General features: G+C 54.9%; 1 protein-coding gene across 3 annotated transcripts in view; it reads left to right on the top strand.

Annotated features, from left to right (window-relative positions):
• Positions 1-20,079, top strand: part of PCDH1 (protocadherin 1) — a 52,966-nt gene that overhangs the window by 14,371 nt on the left and 18,516 nt on the right. For all 3 annotated transcript variants that reach the window (XM_033072817.2, XM_033072816.2, XM_033072818.1), the window contains exon 4: positions 12,882-13,101. In XM_033072817.2, the coding sequence (XP_032928708.1) occupies positions 12,882-13,101 (220 nt within the window). The remainder of the gene's footprint in view (positions 1-12,881; positions 13,102-20,079) is intronic.

Below are 20,079 nucleotides of genomic sequence, written 5' to 3'. Positions count from 1 at the left end.
GGTGCAGCATTAATTACTCTCTGCGGGAGGGGAGGAGAGGAATATTGCAGCTGTAATGGATAGAAATGAAATCGTCTTGTTTGAGAATTTAGCTCCGAGTCTCCATAAATTGCAGGTTTAGGTGCTGGCAGATGTCTGGGAAAGTCTCCCACTGTCCTGGGTCAGTGGGTTTTCTCAAGGTCGTTCACGTGGAATGAGCTGATAAATGGATCCAGCAAGGAGCTGCAGATGGAGCTGAGGGTTCATGGGGGACCTGCCCTGCTTTTGCCCAGTTTCAGAGGGATGCTGTGCTGGGAGCAGTTCCTCTGCACTGTGAATCAGCTCCTGCTCCTGGGATCGACTGGGCTTGGCTCAGATTTCGGCCGAGATGGAATGAGAGCGGTGTGGTTGAGGGGCTGCGGATCCCTGGATCTGCTGGTAAGAGTGGCTGTGTCGAAGCCCAGCAGCTTGTGAGCATCACTGGGGTGCCTGGGGGAGCAGGGGGAGCACAGGGTGGGGAATGGCTCATTCACTGTGCTGGAACATTGGTGAGGATGCTGAGGGCACCAGGGGCAAGGCAGGAAGGTGCTGTGGCTCCTGGCACGTCTGTGCTGGGGACTTGGGTTGATGGCAGGGAGTGAGAGCACCGTGGGGTGTTTGGGACCTCAAACATGAGGAGAGAAGAGCACAGGCTGGCTGTGCATCCAGAGACAGCGTGGGTGTGCTGCAGGGGGAGGTGACAGCGGGGTGTACCCAGCCTGCGCCCCTGCGTGGGAGGTGACAGCGGGATGCTCACTGCCAGCGCCCTGCGGAGGTGGCACAGAGGACAGCACGGTCTGTGTGACGAGGGGTGGCAGGGACACACGCACAGGCTGTGTCCCAGCGGGAGAGGACGCAGGGGATGGTGGCACAGGGCTGTACAACCCCTGTCCCCAAGGAGGTGGCAGTGGGGACTGTGCAGCCTGGACTGCGGTAGGAGGTGGCACAGGGGGTGCACAGCCCCAGGGAGAGGGGCACAGGGCTGTGCACAGGCTGTGCTGTGGGGAGGGTGGCAGTGACAGCAGGTGACAGCAGGGTGGGCAGCCGCGGCCAGGTGACAGCGCTGTGGGCAGTGTCTGTGGGGAGATGGTGACACTTGCTGTCCCTAACCCATCAGGGAGGTCATCAGCTCTGTCCTGCCTGGCTGTCCCTGGCCCCACCAGTGCTGGGGACCTTGTCCTTTCTCCCCAGGCTCATCCAGCCCGTGCTCCTCTCCTGGGGCTCCCCATATGGGGCTGGGTGACATCCCTGCCATTCCTCCCTGCCCTCCTCTTCCTCTCTCCCTCACAGCCTCAGCCTCTCCCCTCCCTGCTTCCTTTGGAGCTCAGCCTTTCCTAGCCTGGATCTGAGGAACTCCTCCCTTTTCCTCCCCAAATCTCCCCTCTGCTTTCACAACTGTCTGCTCCTCTCCACCCTCTCTCCTGATCTCTCCCTTCTCCCTGGCTTTCCCCAGTCTCTCCTGACCGTGCTGGCCCCAGCACAGAGGGATGCTGAGCCCTCCCAGAGCAGGGCTGAGCCCCTGGCTGGCCGAGCTGTGGATCCTGGGGGATGAAAGCCCTGGCTGTGTGTGCAGCTCCAAGCCTCCCTGATTGATATTCCCAGCACTGCTCTGCCCGCTCGGCCGGGCTCTCAGCTGCAGTGCTGTTCCCTGGAGCGGGGCCCAGCCCTGCAGGCTGCTTCACCCGACACCCAAATCCTGGGGCAGAACCCGGGGCTGGGACAGGGAGTGTCCCCGAGGTCCCTGTGTGTCCCCTCAGCCCACAGAGCACCCAGAGGCTGTGGATGGGGTGGAGCACAGAGGGTGGGATGCAGCTGGAGGGGGTGGAGGGGTGGGGTGTTCCCAGGTGAGGACAGAGCTGGGATGTTCTGGGATGGGGTAGAAGGAGGTTGGAGTAATGAGAGGGTGTAGGATGTAGGACAGGGTGTTGTGGAGGGAATGAGGGTGAAGGAATGCCTGGAGCAAAGGGCACAGAGTGGCTGGAGCTGTGTCAGGGCTGGGGAGGGCAGTGGGACAGCAGCCAAGAGACCCCTGAGCTCGTGGCCAGCCAGGACCCCCAGAGTGAATCCCCCCGTGTGGGGCCATGACAGGGCAGGTCCCAAAGAGCCCCTTTGTGGTTTGTGGGGTGTTGGACACAGCCCCTGTGGTGCCCTGGCAAATGTCCCACTGGTTGGCACATCCTCTGGAATGCTGAGCCCTGTGCCAGGCCCAAGTCACCTTCCTGCCCCTCCGCCCTCGTCCCCACACCCCTGTCCTGTGAGAGCACCTGCCTGGAGCCCTGGGCACGGCCCAACCCCAGGGCATTGCACAACCCAGCTCTGCTCCTGGCAGAAACCAAGATGGTCACTGGAGATTATTCCCAAAGAGGCTTTTCCTGCTGTGTCCTGGTCCTTCAGCACCCCACAAAGCACTGACAGCTCAGCTGAGGGTTGAACAGGGCTGAGGAGGTCACCCCTGGCCTCATGGAGCCCCTTTTCTCAGCTCTGACTGTGGGTCCAACCTGGCTAAGCTCAACCTTGGCTTCATCTCTGGAGTCAGACCTGCAACTCAGACTCACTCAGCTTCCCCCAGCAGGTCCTTCCTTGCCTTTGTCTTTTGTCCTGACCCTTTCTGTACTTCCACAAAAACGATGGAGATAGATTTTACACAGGCAGAGAGTGATAGGACAAGGGGAAATCTTTTCAACTAAAAGAGGAGAGATTTAGATGGGATTTTGGGCAGGAATTGTTCCCTGGCAGGGTGGGCAGGGCTGGCACAGGGTGCCCAGAGCAGCTATGGCTGCCCCTGGATCCCTGGCACTGCCCAAGGCCAGGCTGGATGGGGTTTGGAGCATCCTGGGATGGTGGGAGGTGTCCCTGCCCATGGCATGGGATGGAATGAGATGAGCTTTAAGGTTCCTTCCAACTCAAACCATTCCATGATTCCATTCTCTGACTTTCTGAACTTTTCTGCACCCTTGAGGAGCTAGTTTCCACACCCTACCTGGAGTAAAGGCTCCTTTTCCCAGCATGATTCCCAACCCAACTCTCTCGAGAGGAACAGGAGGTCAGGCAGAGGACCAGAAAGAAAACAACTCCCCCACATCCCTTAAAAAAAACATTCCTGGTTGTTTTGCATCAATGCCTTGTGTGTTGGAAGCTGTTTACTGCCTCAGCCCTTCAGCTGCTGGCAGGGAAGCGTGGGTGGGTTTGTGGTGGCAGCGTGGGCTGTGACCTGCCAGGAGAGCAGGACAAAGCTCCAGCACCTCATCATTTCCATCCCTGTGGCACTCACAGCGAGGCCTTGTGGCTCCTGCCCAGAGATCCCTGAAGATGCCCCTTTCCCAGGATGTAAACATCCTCCTGGCTTGCAAAACAGCCGGTCTGATCTCCTGGCTGCACGTGGCTCGGGGATCCCGGCACGTTCCACCGAAATCCTGATCCATCCTTTGGGGAGGGCAGCCAATCCCCACCTCTCTCCCTGGGAGCTGCTCCTGCCCTGATTCAGCTCCTCAGAGACTCCTTGAAAGGCCCCAGCAAGCTGAGAGCCTGCAGCTATTTTGCTCCCAACACGGCCTGGTTTTCACACGCTGCCAGCTCCCCGGTGCTCAGCACAGACCTGGCCCTGCTGGGGGGGCACCTCGGGGCTGAGCTCTGCACTGACATCCTGCTGGAAGTGTCCTGTGATGTTCCCCTCACACTCATCCATTCATCTTGCTGCTGGTTCATCAAAAGCACTCGAGCCCTGTGGAAAGCAAACCCCACATTTCAGATGCTGGAGGAGCCCTTCGTTCTCTTTCAGGCTCTGTATTGGGATTCCAGGCTCTGTGAGTGCCTGGAGGAGCTTGGGTGGGTTTTTTTCCAAGGATTTCAAGTGGATCACAGTTTATTGGGGATTATCACGGCCTGGACAGCTCAGAAACCTTTGCTGATGTGCTGGAATTTTGTCTGGAGCCAGGATCTGGTTCGGCCAAAGATGTGACAGCAATCCTGGGATTTGAGGAGCTCGTCCATCCCAGGGTCCTGTGCCAGTGGGAATGGGAATTGCAGCAGTGCAGGAAAGATCAGTGGCCCTAAGAAACCTCCCCATGACTTGTCCTACCTGTTTGATGTCTCCAAAGTTTGTCTCACTGGTATCTCCATTCAGGGGGAGGTGCAGACCACTAAAGCGAGGGCTCTGCCCATGTCTGCAGTGTGTGGGTGCCCAGACCTCTGGAACAGGCACAATTCCTTGGGCAAACAGGAAAAGCTGCTGCCCTTTGCCTGTGGAAGCAGAGCTGGTTGCAAAACAGGTTTGCCCTCAGAGGAAAATTTTCAATTTGGAAGCAAATCAGGAAGAACTGACAGTTTTTCCCCCTTTTCCCCAAGTCAATCAGAATATATATTATATATAAATATATATTTTTTTTCCCTAGTAATTTCTCAAGGCGTGATTCTGCCTGACCTTTAAGAGTTGAACTCCACAATTAATACTTGGCTGGAGTCCTGAAGTGAAAGGTACCTTTGCAAGAGCATCATTTTTTCATTTTCACATGTCAGCAAAGATCTTCCCCCCCACGCCCCAACCCTGAAACAAGGAGCTGGCTTGAATAATGATCTGATTTCAGCAAATTGACAGGTTTTCCGTGGAAAGGCTTCCATGGAAGCATGGTTATCTCTTTTATTTTTATTTTTTTATTTAATAGAGAGCCCTGATTCTACAGCTTTGCACCCCCTGCCCTCCCCAGAGCCTTCAACCCTCCCTGTCAGCTCCACTGGGTGCAACTGGGAGCCAGATTAGCTCATTATTTTCCCAGCATTATTTCCCCACTCTGCAGCTGTTGGATTCCTCGAGGGTTTTATTCAAGTGTTGCTCCCAGTCCCGGAAGCTTTTTCTCCCTGGGATCTTCAGATGGTTTTAACGTGATTATGAGGCCTCCTACTGCGGCCAGGGCAATTTCCACTGCACACCAACCATCTCCAGCATGGCTCCATTATCAGCTGGATGGTGACAGCCATTCCAGGACAGCACCAGGCCAATTTAGACATCATTCCATAAAGATTATGACCCCTTTCGATTTTACTGTTTGCCCTTCCCATGATTTATTCCGGCGTTTTCCTTGCCCGCCTTCATTTCACCCAAAGAAAAGCCAAATGGCACCTCCTGGATGGGCTCAGAGCTGGGATAGGCTGAGGGTTAGGCAGGCTCTGTCCCCAGGCTGCCTAAATGGGTTTCTAATTGCGTTAGATCTTGCTCTGAGTTAGATAAATTCGATCTGACCAGGCAGGTTGGCACCGGGCTTTGGCGGCTTCTTTGAGCATCATGCAAATTCCAGGAGGCTTCAGGGCACCTATGTGGAGTCAGGCCGCATTTTCCCTGGATTTATTCATTAAACAGTGCCTCGGGAGCTGATGTCCATTTGAGGCTGGCTGCTCTGCTATCATTATTTCGGCAGGACTCGGAGACTGGCTCTGCTGACTGCAAGGTCAGCACTCGCTAATTGTCAGCTGAGCAGGCACTCAGGACGGGGAGCAGGTGATTTTTTTGGGGTGATACCTGGCTGTGGGAGGTGGGATCCCATGGATTCCTGCGTGGTTTTGCTCTGGTTGTGGATTCCTCCTCTGGTTTGTCAGCAGTGGGTTGTTGGGAGCTGGGTGCAGGGATTTGTGGGCAGACACAGCCACCACACCTGTGAACACCAGGGACAGAGCTGACCCCAGTGGCTGTGGTGGAGGTGACCCCAGTAAAGTCAGACTGGCAGGTCACAGATTTGGGCTCTAACTGTGCTCCAGGGTTCTTTGGGAGACACCACCTTCAGGGACAAAGCCTTGGGAGGGCCTGAAGGAGTGTTTTGAGTGAAGGGCGGGTGTCAGGGGTGTGCACTGACCACAGCTTGGCTGGGAGGTGGGGCTGTCCATCTCCCCCCTGCCCAAAGCAGGCAGAGCCCCCGGACCTCATCCCTTCCCTCTATTCCTGTCTGTTGTGCATCCTGGGAATGCTGAACCACCTCAACACCTGGAGATGCTGGGGCAGGGCAGGGAGGGACCCTGGGGCAGACAGGACCCCCAGGCCACCAAGGGCAGGAGCAGGGGGGACTGTAGGTGCCAGGAGGTGACACCAAGCCAGAGCAGTGCTTGCCTTGCCCCTTGTCCCTGTCCCTCAGGGTGTTGCCGTGCCAGGAAACGCCCTGAGCTCTTCTCATCACCTGCAGGGTGAGTGCAGAACGAACAGGGGGTGTTCCTGGGGGACTTCTCCTCCAAAAATCAGTGCAGTGGCCACACAAAGTGCTGCTGGGGGGTGGTGGGAAGAGCTGTCGCAGCTCCATCCTCTCCCCAGCACAGCAGCAGAAGCTCTCGAGCTGTAAAATGGACGAGCTCAGCCTGTGTCCTGCTTCCTGGAGCTCGAGCGTTGCCCTGTGTGGTTTTGGCAATTCAGCTCCAGCTTTCCTCCAGGCCTGCCCTGGTTTCCATGGACATAACATTCCCCTCAGCCTGCTGCTCCCAAGGCTGTGCTGCACTGCACCGGAGCCCCGCTCCTTGCCAGGCAAAGCAAATAATTCCCAAGCCTCCACCCACGGAAAACTGGCTCAGGGTCGTTCCAAGCACGATCCCTGGGCTTGTCTTCCTCTCTTCCTCTGCATACCCAGGGATGTTGCATGGCTCCAGGTTGGTTTGTAAAGGAGAGGGGTTGATGAATCCATCTGAAGTTGAGCAACTCCGGTGCCACAATGGCTCCCTTGTCACTTATTTTGATATTCCGGGCGCTGGCTCTGACATTGCCTTTCACTCCCGGCCCTGTGAGTTGCTGCATTGTGGCGGCTGTTGGGGAAGCAGCTCCTTTGGCAGCTGCCTGAAAGGAGGATTCTGGCGTGTGGGGAGGCACAGGAGCTGCCAGAGGAGCCCTGGAGCCTGGATCCCGCTCTGGGATCAGCAGCGAGCCGGTTAACAAGGGTTGGATTTTCCCCGCTGTGTGCTTGGGAGGGGGAGCAGGGTGGCTCCCTCCATCCCTGCCAGCAGGAAAAGGGTACCCGGGGTGGATTTTGTTGTTTCCTTTGTGAACAATGGAATTTCTCCTGCTGCTCAGTCCCTGCTCTCTGCACAGGCGGTGAGGCCATGGGATTGTGGGGACGTGGTGACATCCCAAATTCCTGGCACTGCTCAGTTTGTTATCCCTGGGTTTAACGAGGAGAATCAGGCTGGTGCAGGTCCTGGTGGGAGCTGGAGATGTTTGAGTGAGGGAAGGAAAAGGCAGGAGGGAGCAGAGGGGCTGAGAAGTGTGGGGTCCCCTTAGCCCCATCCAGCATCCCTGAGTGGGAATCCTCATGGAATCATTAAGGTTGGAAAAGGCCTCCAAGATCATCGAGATTTGGTGTCACCCAGCCCAGAGCACTGAGTGTCACCTCCAGTCCTTCCTTGGGATGGGGATTCCACCACCTTCCTTGCGATGCCTGGCCATCCTTCCCATGAAGAAATTTCTCCCAATACAATTTTTTCCTAACGTGCCCTCGTGGCAGAAGGAACCAGCACAGCCAGGGATTGGTGTTGGGGTGTTTGGGATGTGCAGCCAGGACTAGGGGACAGTCCACGAAAATTCCTCACCAAAACAGGTTCCTGCTACTGCCAGACGAGCCCCAAACATGGAACTGGGGGTTTTAGGCTGGTTTCCCTGTGGCTGGAAAACTGGGGAAGAGCTGGAAAGGGAACAGGGAAGGGCAGCAGGGATGGAACAGGAAGGGCAGTAGGGATGGAAGGAGCAGGGAAGGGCAGCAGGGATGGAAGGAGCACTGGGAATAGCAGCAGGGATGGAAGGAGCAGGAAGGGGCAGCAGAACTGGAACAGGGAATGGCAGCAGGGATGGAAGGAGCACAGGGAAGGGCAGCAGGGATGGAAGGAGCACTGGCAATAGCAGCAGGGGTGGAAGGAGCACTGGCAATAGCAGCAGGGATGGAAGGAGCACTGGCAATAGCAGCAGGGATGGAAGGAGCACTGGCAATAGCAGCAGGGCCAGCCAGACCTGCCCGGTGTCTGCAGGATGCAGAGCAGGACACAATCCTGGATTTGTGGAACTGGAAAGGGGCAGAGTGAGGAGCAATTACTGCTGTTCCCTCACATCCCTGCAGGGTAGGAGAAGTTCAAGGCAAAGTGAGCAGGCAGCAGAGGCAGGAGCAAAGGGAAGAGCTTTTCCAGCGAGCACATGGGCCAGGAGTTCATTGCTGCAGAATCCATGGAGGCCGGAGCAGGCACGGACGCCAAAAGGCAGGAGAGCACTTCAGAGAGGATGGGGGAGAGCTGCCAGTGATTCCTCCTCGGGAAAAATCCCTGAGCTGTGATTTTCCTGGGGATGAACATCCCCATCAGAGCATCCCTGCGGGGTGGAGGACAGGGGCTCTGTCCCTCAGATGTGGCACAGGTGTCCCCATCAGGAATATCACAGCGAGCACTGGCGAACCCTGAAAATGAATTTTTTTTTACCCAAAGCCACAATTTCTGAGCTGAGAAAACAGCTCTGCCCCAAATCCCATTGCAGCACAGTGGCAGCAGTTGGAAGTAGGAAACCAATAAATACTGGGGGTAAAAGGAGGGAGTTACAGCAATTAGGAGAAATTAGTTGTTCTGGAGTGTATAAAATTAACAAGCAAAGCCAAAGACATTGGGGGAAAATCAATTATTACAAAGTCAACACAATAAGTACTTTAAAAAATGTGCTGGGAAGAGGTGGAATTCAGGAACTGTCAATTCCAAGTGGAGATTGCACAATTGTTAATTATGGAGAAAAATGCAAAAGTATTGACTAAAGAGTTGGAGCAATTTGGGCTGAGACATAACAGCGTAGGATGTGGGATCAGCCCATGTGTTGGGAACCAACAAAGGCGTTCCAAATGCAGATATTTGACATCATTGAACGGAATAATTCACCGAAGAGTGGGATCTCTGCTCCAGAGGTTCCATGGAGCTGGGACGGGCAGGCTGGGAGGGCAGGGATGCCACGAGCAGCTGGAAGAGCTGTGCAGTGCTCAGTGTCCTCGGCAGCCCCAGGGAACAACTGGATTAATGGCTAAAGCAGGAATGGCTGATGGAAATAGCACTGACGTCAGTCACTGTGGCTGATGGCAGGGGACACTGGGCACTGGCATTACGTGACAGGTCTGGCTTTTAAACCTTTCCTTAGGCATGGTCTCTGTGAGGAACAGGGGCTGCTCCAGGCGTTCCTGCGGGGCTGGAGAGGCAGAGCTGGTTTGTATTGGGTACAGAGACTGATGGACAGGCCCAGTTGGTAATGGGGGTTTTATCGTTATCATCATCATTATTTTTATTATTTTGCTCTGAGGTTGGACATCAGGAGGGATTTCTCCATGGAAAGGGGGGTCAGGCATTGGGAGGAGCTGCCCAGGGATGTTTGGAGGTGTCCAAGGAACACCTGGATGTGGCACTCGGTGCTCTGGGCTGGGGATCAGGCACAGCTTGGACTCAGTGACCTTTCCAACCTGGGATTCTTGGCATTGTGAGGCAGGTCTGGTTTATCCAGAGCTTAGAGAAGGAAAGCTTGGCTGGGATTCCTGGTGGAGCGAGGTTCTCCTGGAGCTGCTCCTCGGCAGCGGCGCCGTGCCCGCTGCCATTCACCGCCGCAATCAATGGTCTGGAAGGAAATCTAAAATCACTGCTGATAAACCTGCGGCTGCCACGGAGATTGGTGGAGTGGGAGACGGTGCTGGGGACGGAGCAGCCATGCAGAGCAATCCACATTGCTTGGTAAACCATTTAAACAAAGCGCATTTGAAATGCAGCGCGTGGAGAAACGGGGAATGCTGGCGGATATCCTGGGAAGTGCCGAGCTGAAAATGGATTCAAGGGTCACGCTGCATGAGTAGCTCAGGGTTAAGAGGCTGGCACAGACCTCAGGTGGCAAAACCTGTGAGCTTGGAGGGGCAGGAAGGAAAGGTCACCTCTGATGAGGAACAGGGGAAAACTGGGGCAAGCAAAGATGAGGGCCCCGAACCAGATTTGCTGTTTGCAGGTTGTGACTTGGACCTGCTGTGTTTGACTCCTCTAACAGAAGGCTCTGCTGTTCTGATTGCACTGCACAAGCAGCTCCTTGTGCAGAGGCTGCTGCCTGCTCAAAGCCTCTTTAACCTCCCCCAGAAAGGTCACACCAAACCCAATTTCTGCGAGTCAGGGCCGGACAAATTGATTCCGTGCTTTTCCATGATTCCAGAGCGGGGCTGTGCAGGCTGGAGAGCTTCCCAGGGCACAGAGGGAGGGGACAGTCCCCGTACCAGTGCCACTCTGCCCCGTGGGGCTGCAGGGCACAGGTCTTGGGAGCCCTGCAGTGAGAGGAGCCCTTTCCAGGGAGGTGACATTTAAAGGAGGTGTTTCTCAGGTAAAAGCTGCTGTTCCAGAGCCCCCTGGGGAGGGGGGTGGGATGGTGGCTGTCACAGGATTTGGGAGGTTGTTTATTTGTGTTATCACAGCACCCCGAGGAGCCCAGCTCGTCTGGATGGGCTGGTGCAAGCAGGGAGGGAAAGCTGGAGCCTGGAGTTCAGGATGGGCTGTGCAAGGCAGGAAATTGGTTTCGGCTGGGGGGAGAGGGTGCAGGGGCTTTGCACAATCCCTGTGGGCTGGGAGGGGGCTCCAGAGGCACCTGGGCAGCGCTGCCTTGTCCTCACCTGTGCTCTCACACCAGGGGTGGCACCCTCTGCTCTGGCACCCCACTGGCACAGGGCGCCTGTGCCCCAGCCTGGCAGTGCCCAAGGCCAGGCTGGACGGGGCTTGGAGCCACCTGGACTGGTGGAAGGTGTCCCTGCCCATGGCAGGGTGGGACTGGGTGAGCTTTAAGGCCCTTCCAACCCAAACCATGCCACAATTCTGTGATTGCACGTGGTCAAAGCTACCACTGTGGGTTTTTTTGCCCCACTGTTGACTGCTGCAGGTCGAGGTCACTCCTTATCTGCCAGTGGTCCCAAGCAGAGGGTTTTTCTTTCCAGCCTTTGCCACCCTTAACCTTTTCTTCCCTGAACCAGTTTTTCTTTCTTTTTTGAAATATTTTGTCATGGTTTCTAAGGCCTGCTTGTCTGTGCTTCTCTGCTGAAGTGGGGCACTTCTCCTCAAAACCGTGCCCAGCTCAGCCCCCTGGCTCCCAGCCGAGCTGGCACACCCCAGCTCGTTCACACATCCCAGCCCTGATCATTCCTGAGGGGAGTTTGGCACCGTGGGTGGATCCCCAGCCCAGGATGTGCAGGGATCCTCAGCCAGCTGTGCAGATGTGGCAGATCCATCCCACACCTGTCAGTTAATGAAAACACAGCCCAGCAATGGACTCAGGACACAACCTGCAGATTTAATTTGATCCATGATCCCAGCTGAAAAGGCTGTCTGCAGGAATTCCTTTGGGAATAACACATTCCAAATGATTTGCACCCACATTACCCAGGCAGGGATGCACTGCACTGCACCTCCGCTGTTTGCTTGCATTACTTATGAGGAAATCAGCTAAAACAGTGTCAAAAAAAACTTCCTCAAGTCGAGCTAGAACATTTACTGCTCCTCCTCCCTCCACGAGGCTTGCTGTCTTTTCAAAGGAAAGAGTTCAATGGCTTGACATGTTTGTTTGTGACAAACCTACAGTGGCTGTTACTCATTTCCTTGTTATCTTGTAGGTACTTACAAAGAGTTCTTTTATCTGCTTCAGTATTTTTCCAGGAACTGAAATTAAGCTAACTGTTTTATAATTCTCCAGCTCTTCTTTTTTCTCATCATTAAAGACAGGCGCTATTTTAGCTCCCTTCCAGTCTTCTGGAAGCTCCCTGATTCTCTACATGTTCTTCAGGAAAAAAAAAATCTTTGGGGGAAAAAAAAAAAAGCAGCCCTAACAGCTCTGAAGTTACTTAAATCAGGTCTCTAAGCATCTGTGGTGAATTTAATCAGGTCCAACCAACCTTAAAGCAGCTCATCTAAATGCTCCCTCTGTGTTCCTTCCCTCTGTTCGTCTCAATTCCTTCCCCTTCCTGGCCGGTGCTCGCTGTGTGTGGGACGCCTGATTGCCACTGATTTGTAGTAAAGACACCAGCACAGTAACAACAAAAAAAAGGTATTCAGCCTAAACGATGTGCTAGCTCCTCTCTGGCCTCATCACCTTCAGATTCCCATCAGATAATTCCTGTCTTGGGCTTCTTCCCCCATTCCTGGTGCAGAAATGTTGTGGTGGCTTTTTCTCGCTCTCGGTGGTTGCATTCCATCCCCTGCTCTTGCCCCTTGAACTCGAGCTGCCCTCTCCTCTCCTCGGTAATCACACCAAAGGAGGATTTGGTGGAAGGATTTGGAGCGGGATAATGATGTGGCTTAGTGGCTGCTGTCAGGGAGCATGAGGCAGAGCTGGGGAGGGAAAGTGTGAAGTGGGGTCTTTGAACCCACTTTTTGTCCAAGTTCAAAGTGGGTTTTGTGTGCTTAACACAAATGTGGTGCTGGGGGTGACCCTGGGTGGCGAATCCTGAGGATGGGAGCTGGGGTCAGGCCCGGGGCTGGCAGGGGAGGGAGGATGTGGCCACGGCTCTGTGCTGGCCAACAGAGAGGTTTTGAGGTGGCCGTGGCCACATGAGGCTCTGGGGTTGTGTCAGGAGCCTGCTGAGTGGGGACAATGAGGGCGGGAGCTGTCCAGAGCCATCCTGCCATGGCAGGGGACATCTGGGTGACAGAAGAGGCTGGGACAGAGCTGTGGAGGGAGTGATGGGTTGGGGGGAACACAGGGACCGTGCACAGTGTGCTCCCTACATGTGGTGGGGGTTCTTGGCTGGATGGAGCCTGGTGCTGGTGAGGGTGGCTCTGGGGGCTGAGGATGGGGTCAGGCTGGGTGACCCCACCCTTTGCCTTCACCTGCCAGGTGGGTGACGCAGCATCTTCTCTCTTGTCTGCAGTTACCTCATCGCCGAGTGACGTTCTCTGCAGCCAGCCAGGCTCAGGACCTGCAGGACCCCTCCCAGCACAGCTACTACGACAGCGGGCTGGAGGAATCCGAGACCCCCAGCAGCAAATCTTCATCAGGGCCCCGCATCGGGCCCCTGGCCCTGCCCGAGGACCACTATGAGCGCACCACGCCCGATGGCAGCATCGGGGAGATGGAGCACCCTGAGAACGGTACGTGCCCGCCCCTCGCGCCTGTCCCCTCCCCTGGCACCTGTCCCTGAGGCTCCTGGTCCTCCATGATCCATGTGCCCGGTGTGGGGGGCATGGAGCTCGGCTGGGACACTCTTGGCTTGGCGGGGATGGGAGGATGGGGAAGAGAGTGGCAAGGAGTGGTGGGGAGGGGAGAGGTGGGGGAGGGAGGGGAGGTCTGGGTGAGCTGTGGGGTGGGAAGAGTCAAGGAGACAGGTGGGTGTGGCAGGGGACAGGTGGGTGTGGCGGGGATAGGTGGGTGTGGCAGGGGATAGGTGGGTGTGGCAGGAAGCAGGTGGGTGTGGCAGGAGATGTGTGTGGCAGGAGATGGGTGTGACAGGAAGCAGATGGGTGTGGCAGGGGACAGGCGGGTGTGGCAGGAGATGGGTGTGGCAGGGGACAGGTAGATTTGGAGCAATGCCAAGAGAGGGCCTGACAGGGTGGTCTGAGATGGCGGGGCGAGCAGAGGAGCTGTATCCCAGCCCATGGGGAGCTCATGTGCTGCACTCAGGGGTCCCATAGGTGCTCATCCTCACCTCAGAGGGACTGGGGTGTGCTGGAGCTCCTCACATGTGTTTGGGGTCGGAGCTATGGGAGGTCCCGGGGGGCAGAGCAGGTTTAGTGGCACAGGCTGGAGTGGAGTCTCATTGAGCGTGGTGGTGGTGGTGGCAAACCCCAGAGCGACGTGTCCCTTCACCGTGTCCCTCAGGTCACCTCCCGGTGGGGTCCAGCTTTCCCTGAGAACCCCTGGAGGTGGCTGTGGTGTCACAGCTGCTTCACCCGCCGTCGTGCTGCTCGTGCTGCCCCTGTGCTGCCCCGCCTGGCTGCAGCCCACCCCCCCAAGCTGTCTTCTCTGGCCAGCTCCCGTTGCTTCCTTGGATTTGGCTCTGGCTGTGCACATAACATCTTCTCTCCTGTATCTGCTGCCTTCTGTGCTCGTGTCCCCAGGGGAGGTGGCTGTGGAGGTGGCAGGGTGGAAGAATCTTCTGGGAGGGAAGAGGAGGAGGTGGCAGAGGGTTCTCCTGAAGTCTCCTCCTGTTTCTGGGAGCATCCTTGACTTTGGGACGGGTGTGTGTGTGTGATGGGAAGATGGCTGAGCGTATGTTCAGCTGGTTTTTACGAAGCTGCAAACCTGCTGGGTCCCTGTGATGTGGAGCTGGACAGGTCTAGTGGAACATCTCTTCCCAAATCCCAGGTTATTCCTGGAGTAGCGCTGGAGTTCTCTTTGTTAGAACCTTTGGAACAAGGCATGGTGCGGTTCCCAAATCCATCTGTTGTACCCTCCTGTCCACAAGTGTTGTGCAGATCACTTTGTCCCCAAAAGTGCCAGTCAGTCACCTGGGAAGAGCAGTTTGGAGCAGTTCCTGGAGCCCTGACACACTGGAACAGTGCTGGGCTTCCCTGAGAACTTTGGAAGAGAGGCTGGAAGGGTGGTGGTCAAGGAGATGCCTCATGGATGAGTTGATGGAGATGGTGGGGGTGATGGACCTGGGAGAGGAAAGGTTGAGCCCCAGAATGTGACAGAGGTGATGAGGGAGGAGCAGGGCTAAAAGCAGAAAGAGGAGGGAGAGAGAGGAGCACCTGGAGGGCAGAGAGGGTTGGCTTGGGATATTCCTTGGAATGTTCGTTGTGTGCCCAACGAGGATGAGCAGAGCTGAGGGAAGCCAAGGGACACAGCCTGGAGCCCCCAGGAATGGCTCCCAAACCTGCCCTATAAAGCCGTAAACCAGCTCCCTGTCTTGGCACGGAGTGCCCTGTGTGTGCTCACCTCACAGGAGAGCAGCAATCACCCAGGCCCATGCACCAGCAGATCCATGTGTGAGGATCCCAGGGAATAACCACAACCTGCTCCTCTCTCCATCCCCCACAATGTCCTCTCTTGGCTCCCTTCCCATGCCAGGGGCTGGGAATCAGGCTTCAGTGGCTCCAGCATCTGTCCTGACCTGTACTGGGGAGCAGAGGCCATGGCAGTTCTTGGGAATCTACCAGCATTATCCTGATCTGGTGCTCGGCAGATAATCTGGCACGGCAGCCAGAGGGGACCTGAGGAGCCAGGGTCAGGGTTGTGATCCTCTAAGGGGATCTGTGAGGGGACCCTGGCCCTGGGACAGGTGATTTGGGGTTTAGGAGGCACTGGGGGTGTTAGACCAGCTCACCAGAGTTGTGTTTGCTCCATGCCCTGCCCGAGCTGTGGCACATCCACCTCTGTGCTTCTCATCTGCCCAGAGAAGGATCTTGACTTGTTTCCCACAAAGACTCTCCAGTCATGTGAGACCATTGTGACCTTTTGGGGACTGTCCCACCACGTCCTTGCCTTGGCTTCATCAGCAGCACCTCAAAGAGATCAGATCTTGGGTTTTTGGGCAGATTAAGCTGTTCTTGACCTCCTGATAAACCGCGGAGGCGCGCTGGATCTCACACCCCCATCCCGCGGCACGAGCGCTGGGCTGACACGACTGTGCATTTTCTCAGCTTTCATCTGGTTATAAATATCCAACATAACAGGGCTTCCATTGCTTTCTCCAGGAGATTATCCCTGCAGCCGAACCAATCTGATAAGCAAGTATGCAAGGCTATTTATAGCTTTTCAACTGGAAGACAGATCCATGCCTTTTCTTTGTAGATGGTTCTTCACTTGATTAACACACATCTCAGTGTCCTCCTTTCTTGGACCCTTTCTGCTGTGCAGACTGCAGTAAAATGCTGTATTGCAGGGGCTGAGGCAGGCCCTTTGCAGGAGGAATTACGCTGTTCTGGTGAGGACTTCTTCAGGAACTTGGCACTGGCATGGCAGCTCCTCAGTCACCCCAGGCGTTTGTCATCCCTGCTGTTTTCCTTCCTGCCCACTGTTTCCTCCCCAATATTCCCCTGCCCTGTTCCCCACCTCGGTGGGGCACAATGAGCTGGGAATGAAGCTCAATCTCCCATTTGTGCTTTTCCCAAAGACATCTGTTCCCCCCAGATCCCAGATTTGCTTTGGTTGGAAGGAGCCTGGGAATGCTGGTGCTCTGTGGAGGCTCTGCCGTAATGGGGACAGTGCCAGTCACTCTCCACTGGCCATCGAGGGAATTTAACAGGATTTCAGGGCCAAATATGAGCAATTTAGGAATTGTCACACAGAGCCTGTGTCCCCTCTGTCCCTGTGTGGTGCAAATGATTCTGAGATTGTGATTTATTGGATGAGGCGTTTCTGATTCGTGTTTTTCCACCTCCGAAGTCTGTTTTATGGCTGTTATTTAAAGTGGGGGACCCCATGCCATTTTTAATGCCTGCAGTTACAACCCTGCTCGAGTATGGAATTAACAACTTTGAGCTTTCCCAACACTCTCTGATCTGCACTTCCCAGATGTTCATGGCTTTATCCTCGCAGTTCCAGGGAAGAAACTCTGCCGTATGAAATAGAAAATTGCAATTTGCATTTTTTGGAGGTGGCTACTTGCTCTGGGTTGTGGGAATCCAGGACATCCCTCTGGGTGCCCTGGGTGGCTTGAGACCCTGGCAGGGGGCTGAGGAGCCTTGGCACAGTGCCCAAAACCCCTGTGCCTTTGATTTCTCTCCCTGGGAAAAATTACCACCCTTACAAGAAGAATTACAAGTCACAGAAAATAAGTAGAGTGTAAGTTAGATTATTATAAGGTGAAAAAGTAGGTTTTTAAGATTGTTTATAATAAGGGTCTGGGGTCAAGATGGAGGAATCTGGGTGTGTTCTGTCCTTTCTCTTTCTTCCTAGCATCCATCTTTTAGGTGATGTTGGCACTTTTAGATTGGTTTGGAATAGGACCAGACTGTACAATATAAGTGACAGGTATTGGAAGATAATTGTAAATAATGTTTATATAGTTTTTAGTATAAAAAGATAATGCCATCCCAGGGGTGGGCAGTGTGCCTGGGGCTGACCTGCTGAACGGACCTGGGTTGGTCAGGGAAAGAACTTCTAGATTAGATAAAATAAACACCTCTGGAAACAACAGAAGAGTCTCCTGACTCTTTCTCCGGTGCTGGGGCTGGAACAGAGAGACTCTAAAACAACACAGGTGGTTGGCTCAGGTTCCAGAGACACCACCAACCACATGGGTGACCCTGGGTGAGCTGGCAGCTCCTCCTCCCTCTGTCGTGTCGGGATCCTGGTGTTCCAGAGTGCCAGGCAGGAATCCTTGGCTGCTCCCAAATGCCAGAGCCCAGGCTACTGCTGACGTCCGAGGTGGGAGCAGAGCTCAGCTTTGGGATTTGTGGCAGAGCCTGGTTTATCTCCAGGGTTTTGCCAAGCCCAGCCTTTTCCTGGGGCTGTCTGAGCCTCTCCCAACACCTGGGCACAACTGGAGCAGATGGATGGAGATGCTGATTCCAGGGTTTGGCTCCTGGGCTCAATAAAACCTCACTCGTGGAGGTTTTCCTTTGTTTCAGGGAATATTTAGAAGGATGCACTGCAAAACCAGAAGGAGCAGCTTGTGTTCCCTGTGTGTGACACGACCATGAAATCCCAGCCCGTGATTTGGGAATTTCCCACTTTGGTAGCACAGTATGTGGGAGCACAGGTGAGCCCTCCCAGGGCAAGGTCCTCTCTGCCCCCAGTTTCACCAGTCTACGCTTCAATTCTGCTTCAGCTCCTCCCATTTCTTCCCACAACACCAGAATTCCCTCTCCTGGTGCGTACTCGGAGATCCCATTCAGGCAACTCAACATTTAAAGATCTCTTTGAAAGAAAACTGAGTCAAGTCCCTCCCTGTGAGCAGAGCCAAGGCAAGAGATTTTGGCAGCTGGGTCTCTCTTCCTCTCCTCCCACCCTTCCTCGCGCTCCTCCCGGCCATTGCCATCTGCTCCTGCCACCACCACAGACCTGCAGCCTCATTCCTGGGCAGCAGCAACATCTGGCACATCTTGGATGTGTGTGGTGCTTTTTGGCAACCCTTGCAGACGCAGTCTGGGGAGAAGTTTCCCTCCTCCTCTTTGCTAATTTCTGATTATAGTTCAAGCCTTCCGTTCCTCCAGCTCATTTTCCTCTCTGCGTGGTCTCAATTTGCCCACAAGCTTTTGGTGGGGTGGATGTGTCCAGGTGATGTCCCACAGCCCCCCAGCAGCACTTGGTGACATCCACAGCAGCTCCAGGTGCAGGGATGACATGTCTGGGAGTGTTTGTGTTCACACTGTGACCGTGGCACGGGAACATGGCTGCACCTGGCTGTGTGTGCGCCCTGCAGTGCTGTGGGATCGTGGAATTAAGGAAAGGACCTTAAAACCCATCCAGCCCCATCTCCTGCCACGGGCAAGGACACCTTTCCCTATCCCAGATTGCTCCAGCCTGGCTTTGGACACTTCCAGGGATCCAGGGACAGCCACAGCTTCTCTGGGAAATCCATTCCAGGGCCTGCCCACCCTCCCAGGGAGGAATTCCTGCCCAATATCCCATCCAGCCCTGCCATTCCCTGTGTCCTGTCCCTCCATCCCTTGTCCCCAGTCCCTCTCCAGCTCTCCTGGAACCCCTTTGGGCACTGGAAGGGCTCTGAGTCTCCCTGGAGTGTTCTCAGTGCTGAGCACCCCCAGCTCTGAGCTCCTTGAGAAGGTGGATGGCTCAGAGTATTCCCAAACCAGCCATCCCCTTTTCCTGCTCACCACGAGGATGGATTTGCAGCCCTGGGCAGTCACTGCCTCCTGCCTCTGCTTTAGTGCCAGTCATGAGCTGCTTTTTAAGGTTCTCACTGCGATTGTTGTTCAATTCCTCGCAGCCAACAGATGGGAGAAAAAAATTACATTCTGTCTCCTTCCCTGGCACAGAGACTCCTCTAGATCTTAAAAACCATTCTCTTTTTCCTACATTATCTTTAAATGTCCCTTTTGTCTTGCAGAAAGAGTTCCAGGCACATTTGCAGCCTGTGGAGTTGGGTTTGGTTTTATTTTTCAAATGTACCATGCAGCACTTCTGCTTTGTTGCAGAGGCTGAGGAATGCTTTGGAGTGGGATGTGGGATTCCAGCTAGATCCGTGCCATTCCTGCTCTTTGCTGACCTGGGTCCAGCAGGTCACACATCTGCCCAGCTGAGCTCGGGTCTGGCTGCTGCTTGGACTCCTCTCTAGCTGAGACATTGTGGGTTTGGGGTTTTTGGAACTGATCTTCAACCCTTTTTAACTCTTCAGGGCTGGAATTCATTTTGTCCTGTGCAGCAGCTCCCACTCCTGCCCGGGTGTAGGGTGCCCACATTCTTTGTGCCCGTGTTGTGATCCTCATCTGCCTCAGGAAATTCTCTCTGGGTCCCTCAGTGATCCTCAGTATTTCTTCAGAAGAAATCTGGAGCTGGTTCATCCCCCAAAACCACCCCTGCTTTGCTTAATCACTGCTGGGAAAAGATTTTTATCAGGACCGACAACATCCAGCAGATTGCAAATGGCCCTGGATTACCCCATCCCAGTTTCAACATTTCTGCCTGAGCTGTAATTCCAGCCCTGGTTCCTTATTTTCCATGTTTTTCAGAGGCTGTGTCTGGGCAAACTCTTACGCCAGAGCTGCTCGGGGCAGGGCAGTTGTCCTGCCACGCCAGCCAGGTCACCTCCCTTAATTGTCCCCAGGAGCCCGGGGTAAACAGGGGACGGCTGCTCCCCTGCCCCAGGAGCAAGAACACAGCTCCCAGCCCCAGAGAGTGCCTTTAATCCTCTCAAGACCTTCTAAGAAGGCTGCTTCTTGCTTCAGACCATGTCCAAAATAGCTGGAATGATTTATCTGCCTCTCTTGCCTGGCAGGATTACGCAGCAGCACGCACACAAGGGTGTCCTCGAGTTCTCCAAAGATCCTTGATGGATCCTGGGCATCTTTAGAGGAGTTCTTTGAACAACCCAAATATCCCTGTTGGATTCTGGTTGCTTTTTCCCCCGCTTTCTGTCCCTGAGCCTATGTGGTGTGATTGTGAAAGGTCCAGGCAGTGCAGTCACTCAGAGTCAAAGCCCAAGGGACAAAATCTCCGTATTTTGG

This window comes from Catharus ustulatus, chromosome 15, assembly GCF_009819885.2.
Source record: "Catharus ustulatus isolate bCatUst1 chromosome 15, bCatUst1.pri.v2, whole genome shotgun sequence".
Taxonomy (NCBI): Eukaryota; Metazoa; Chordata; class Aves; order Passeriformes; family Turdidae; genus Catharus; species Catharus ustulatus.
This window is presented reverse-complemented; position numbering and strand designations above follow the sequence as displayed.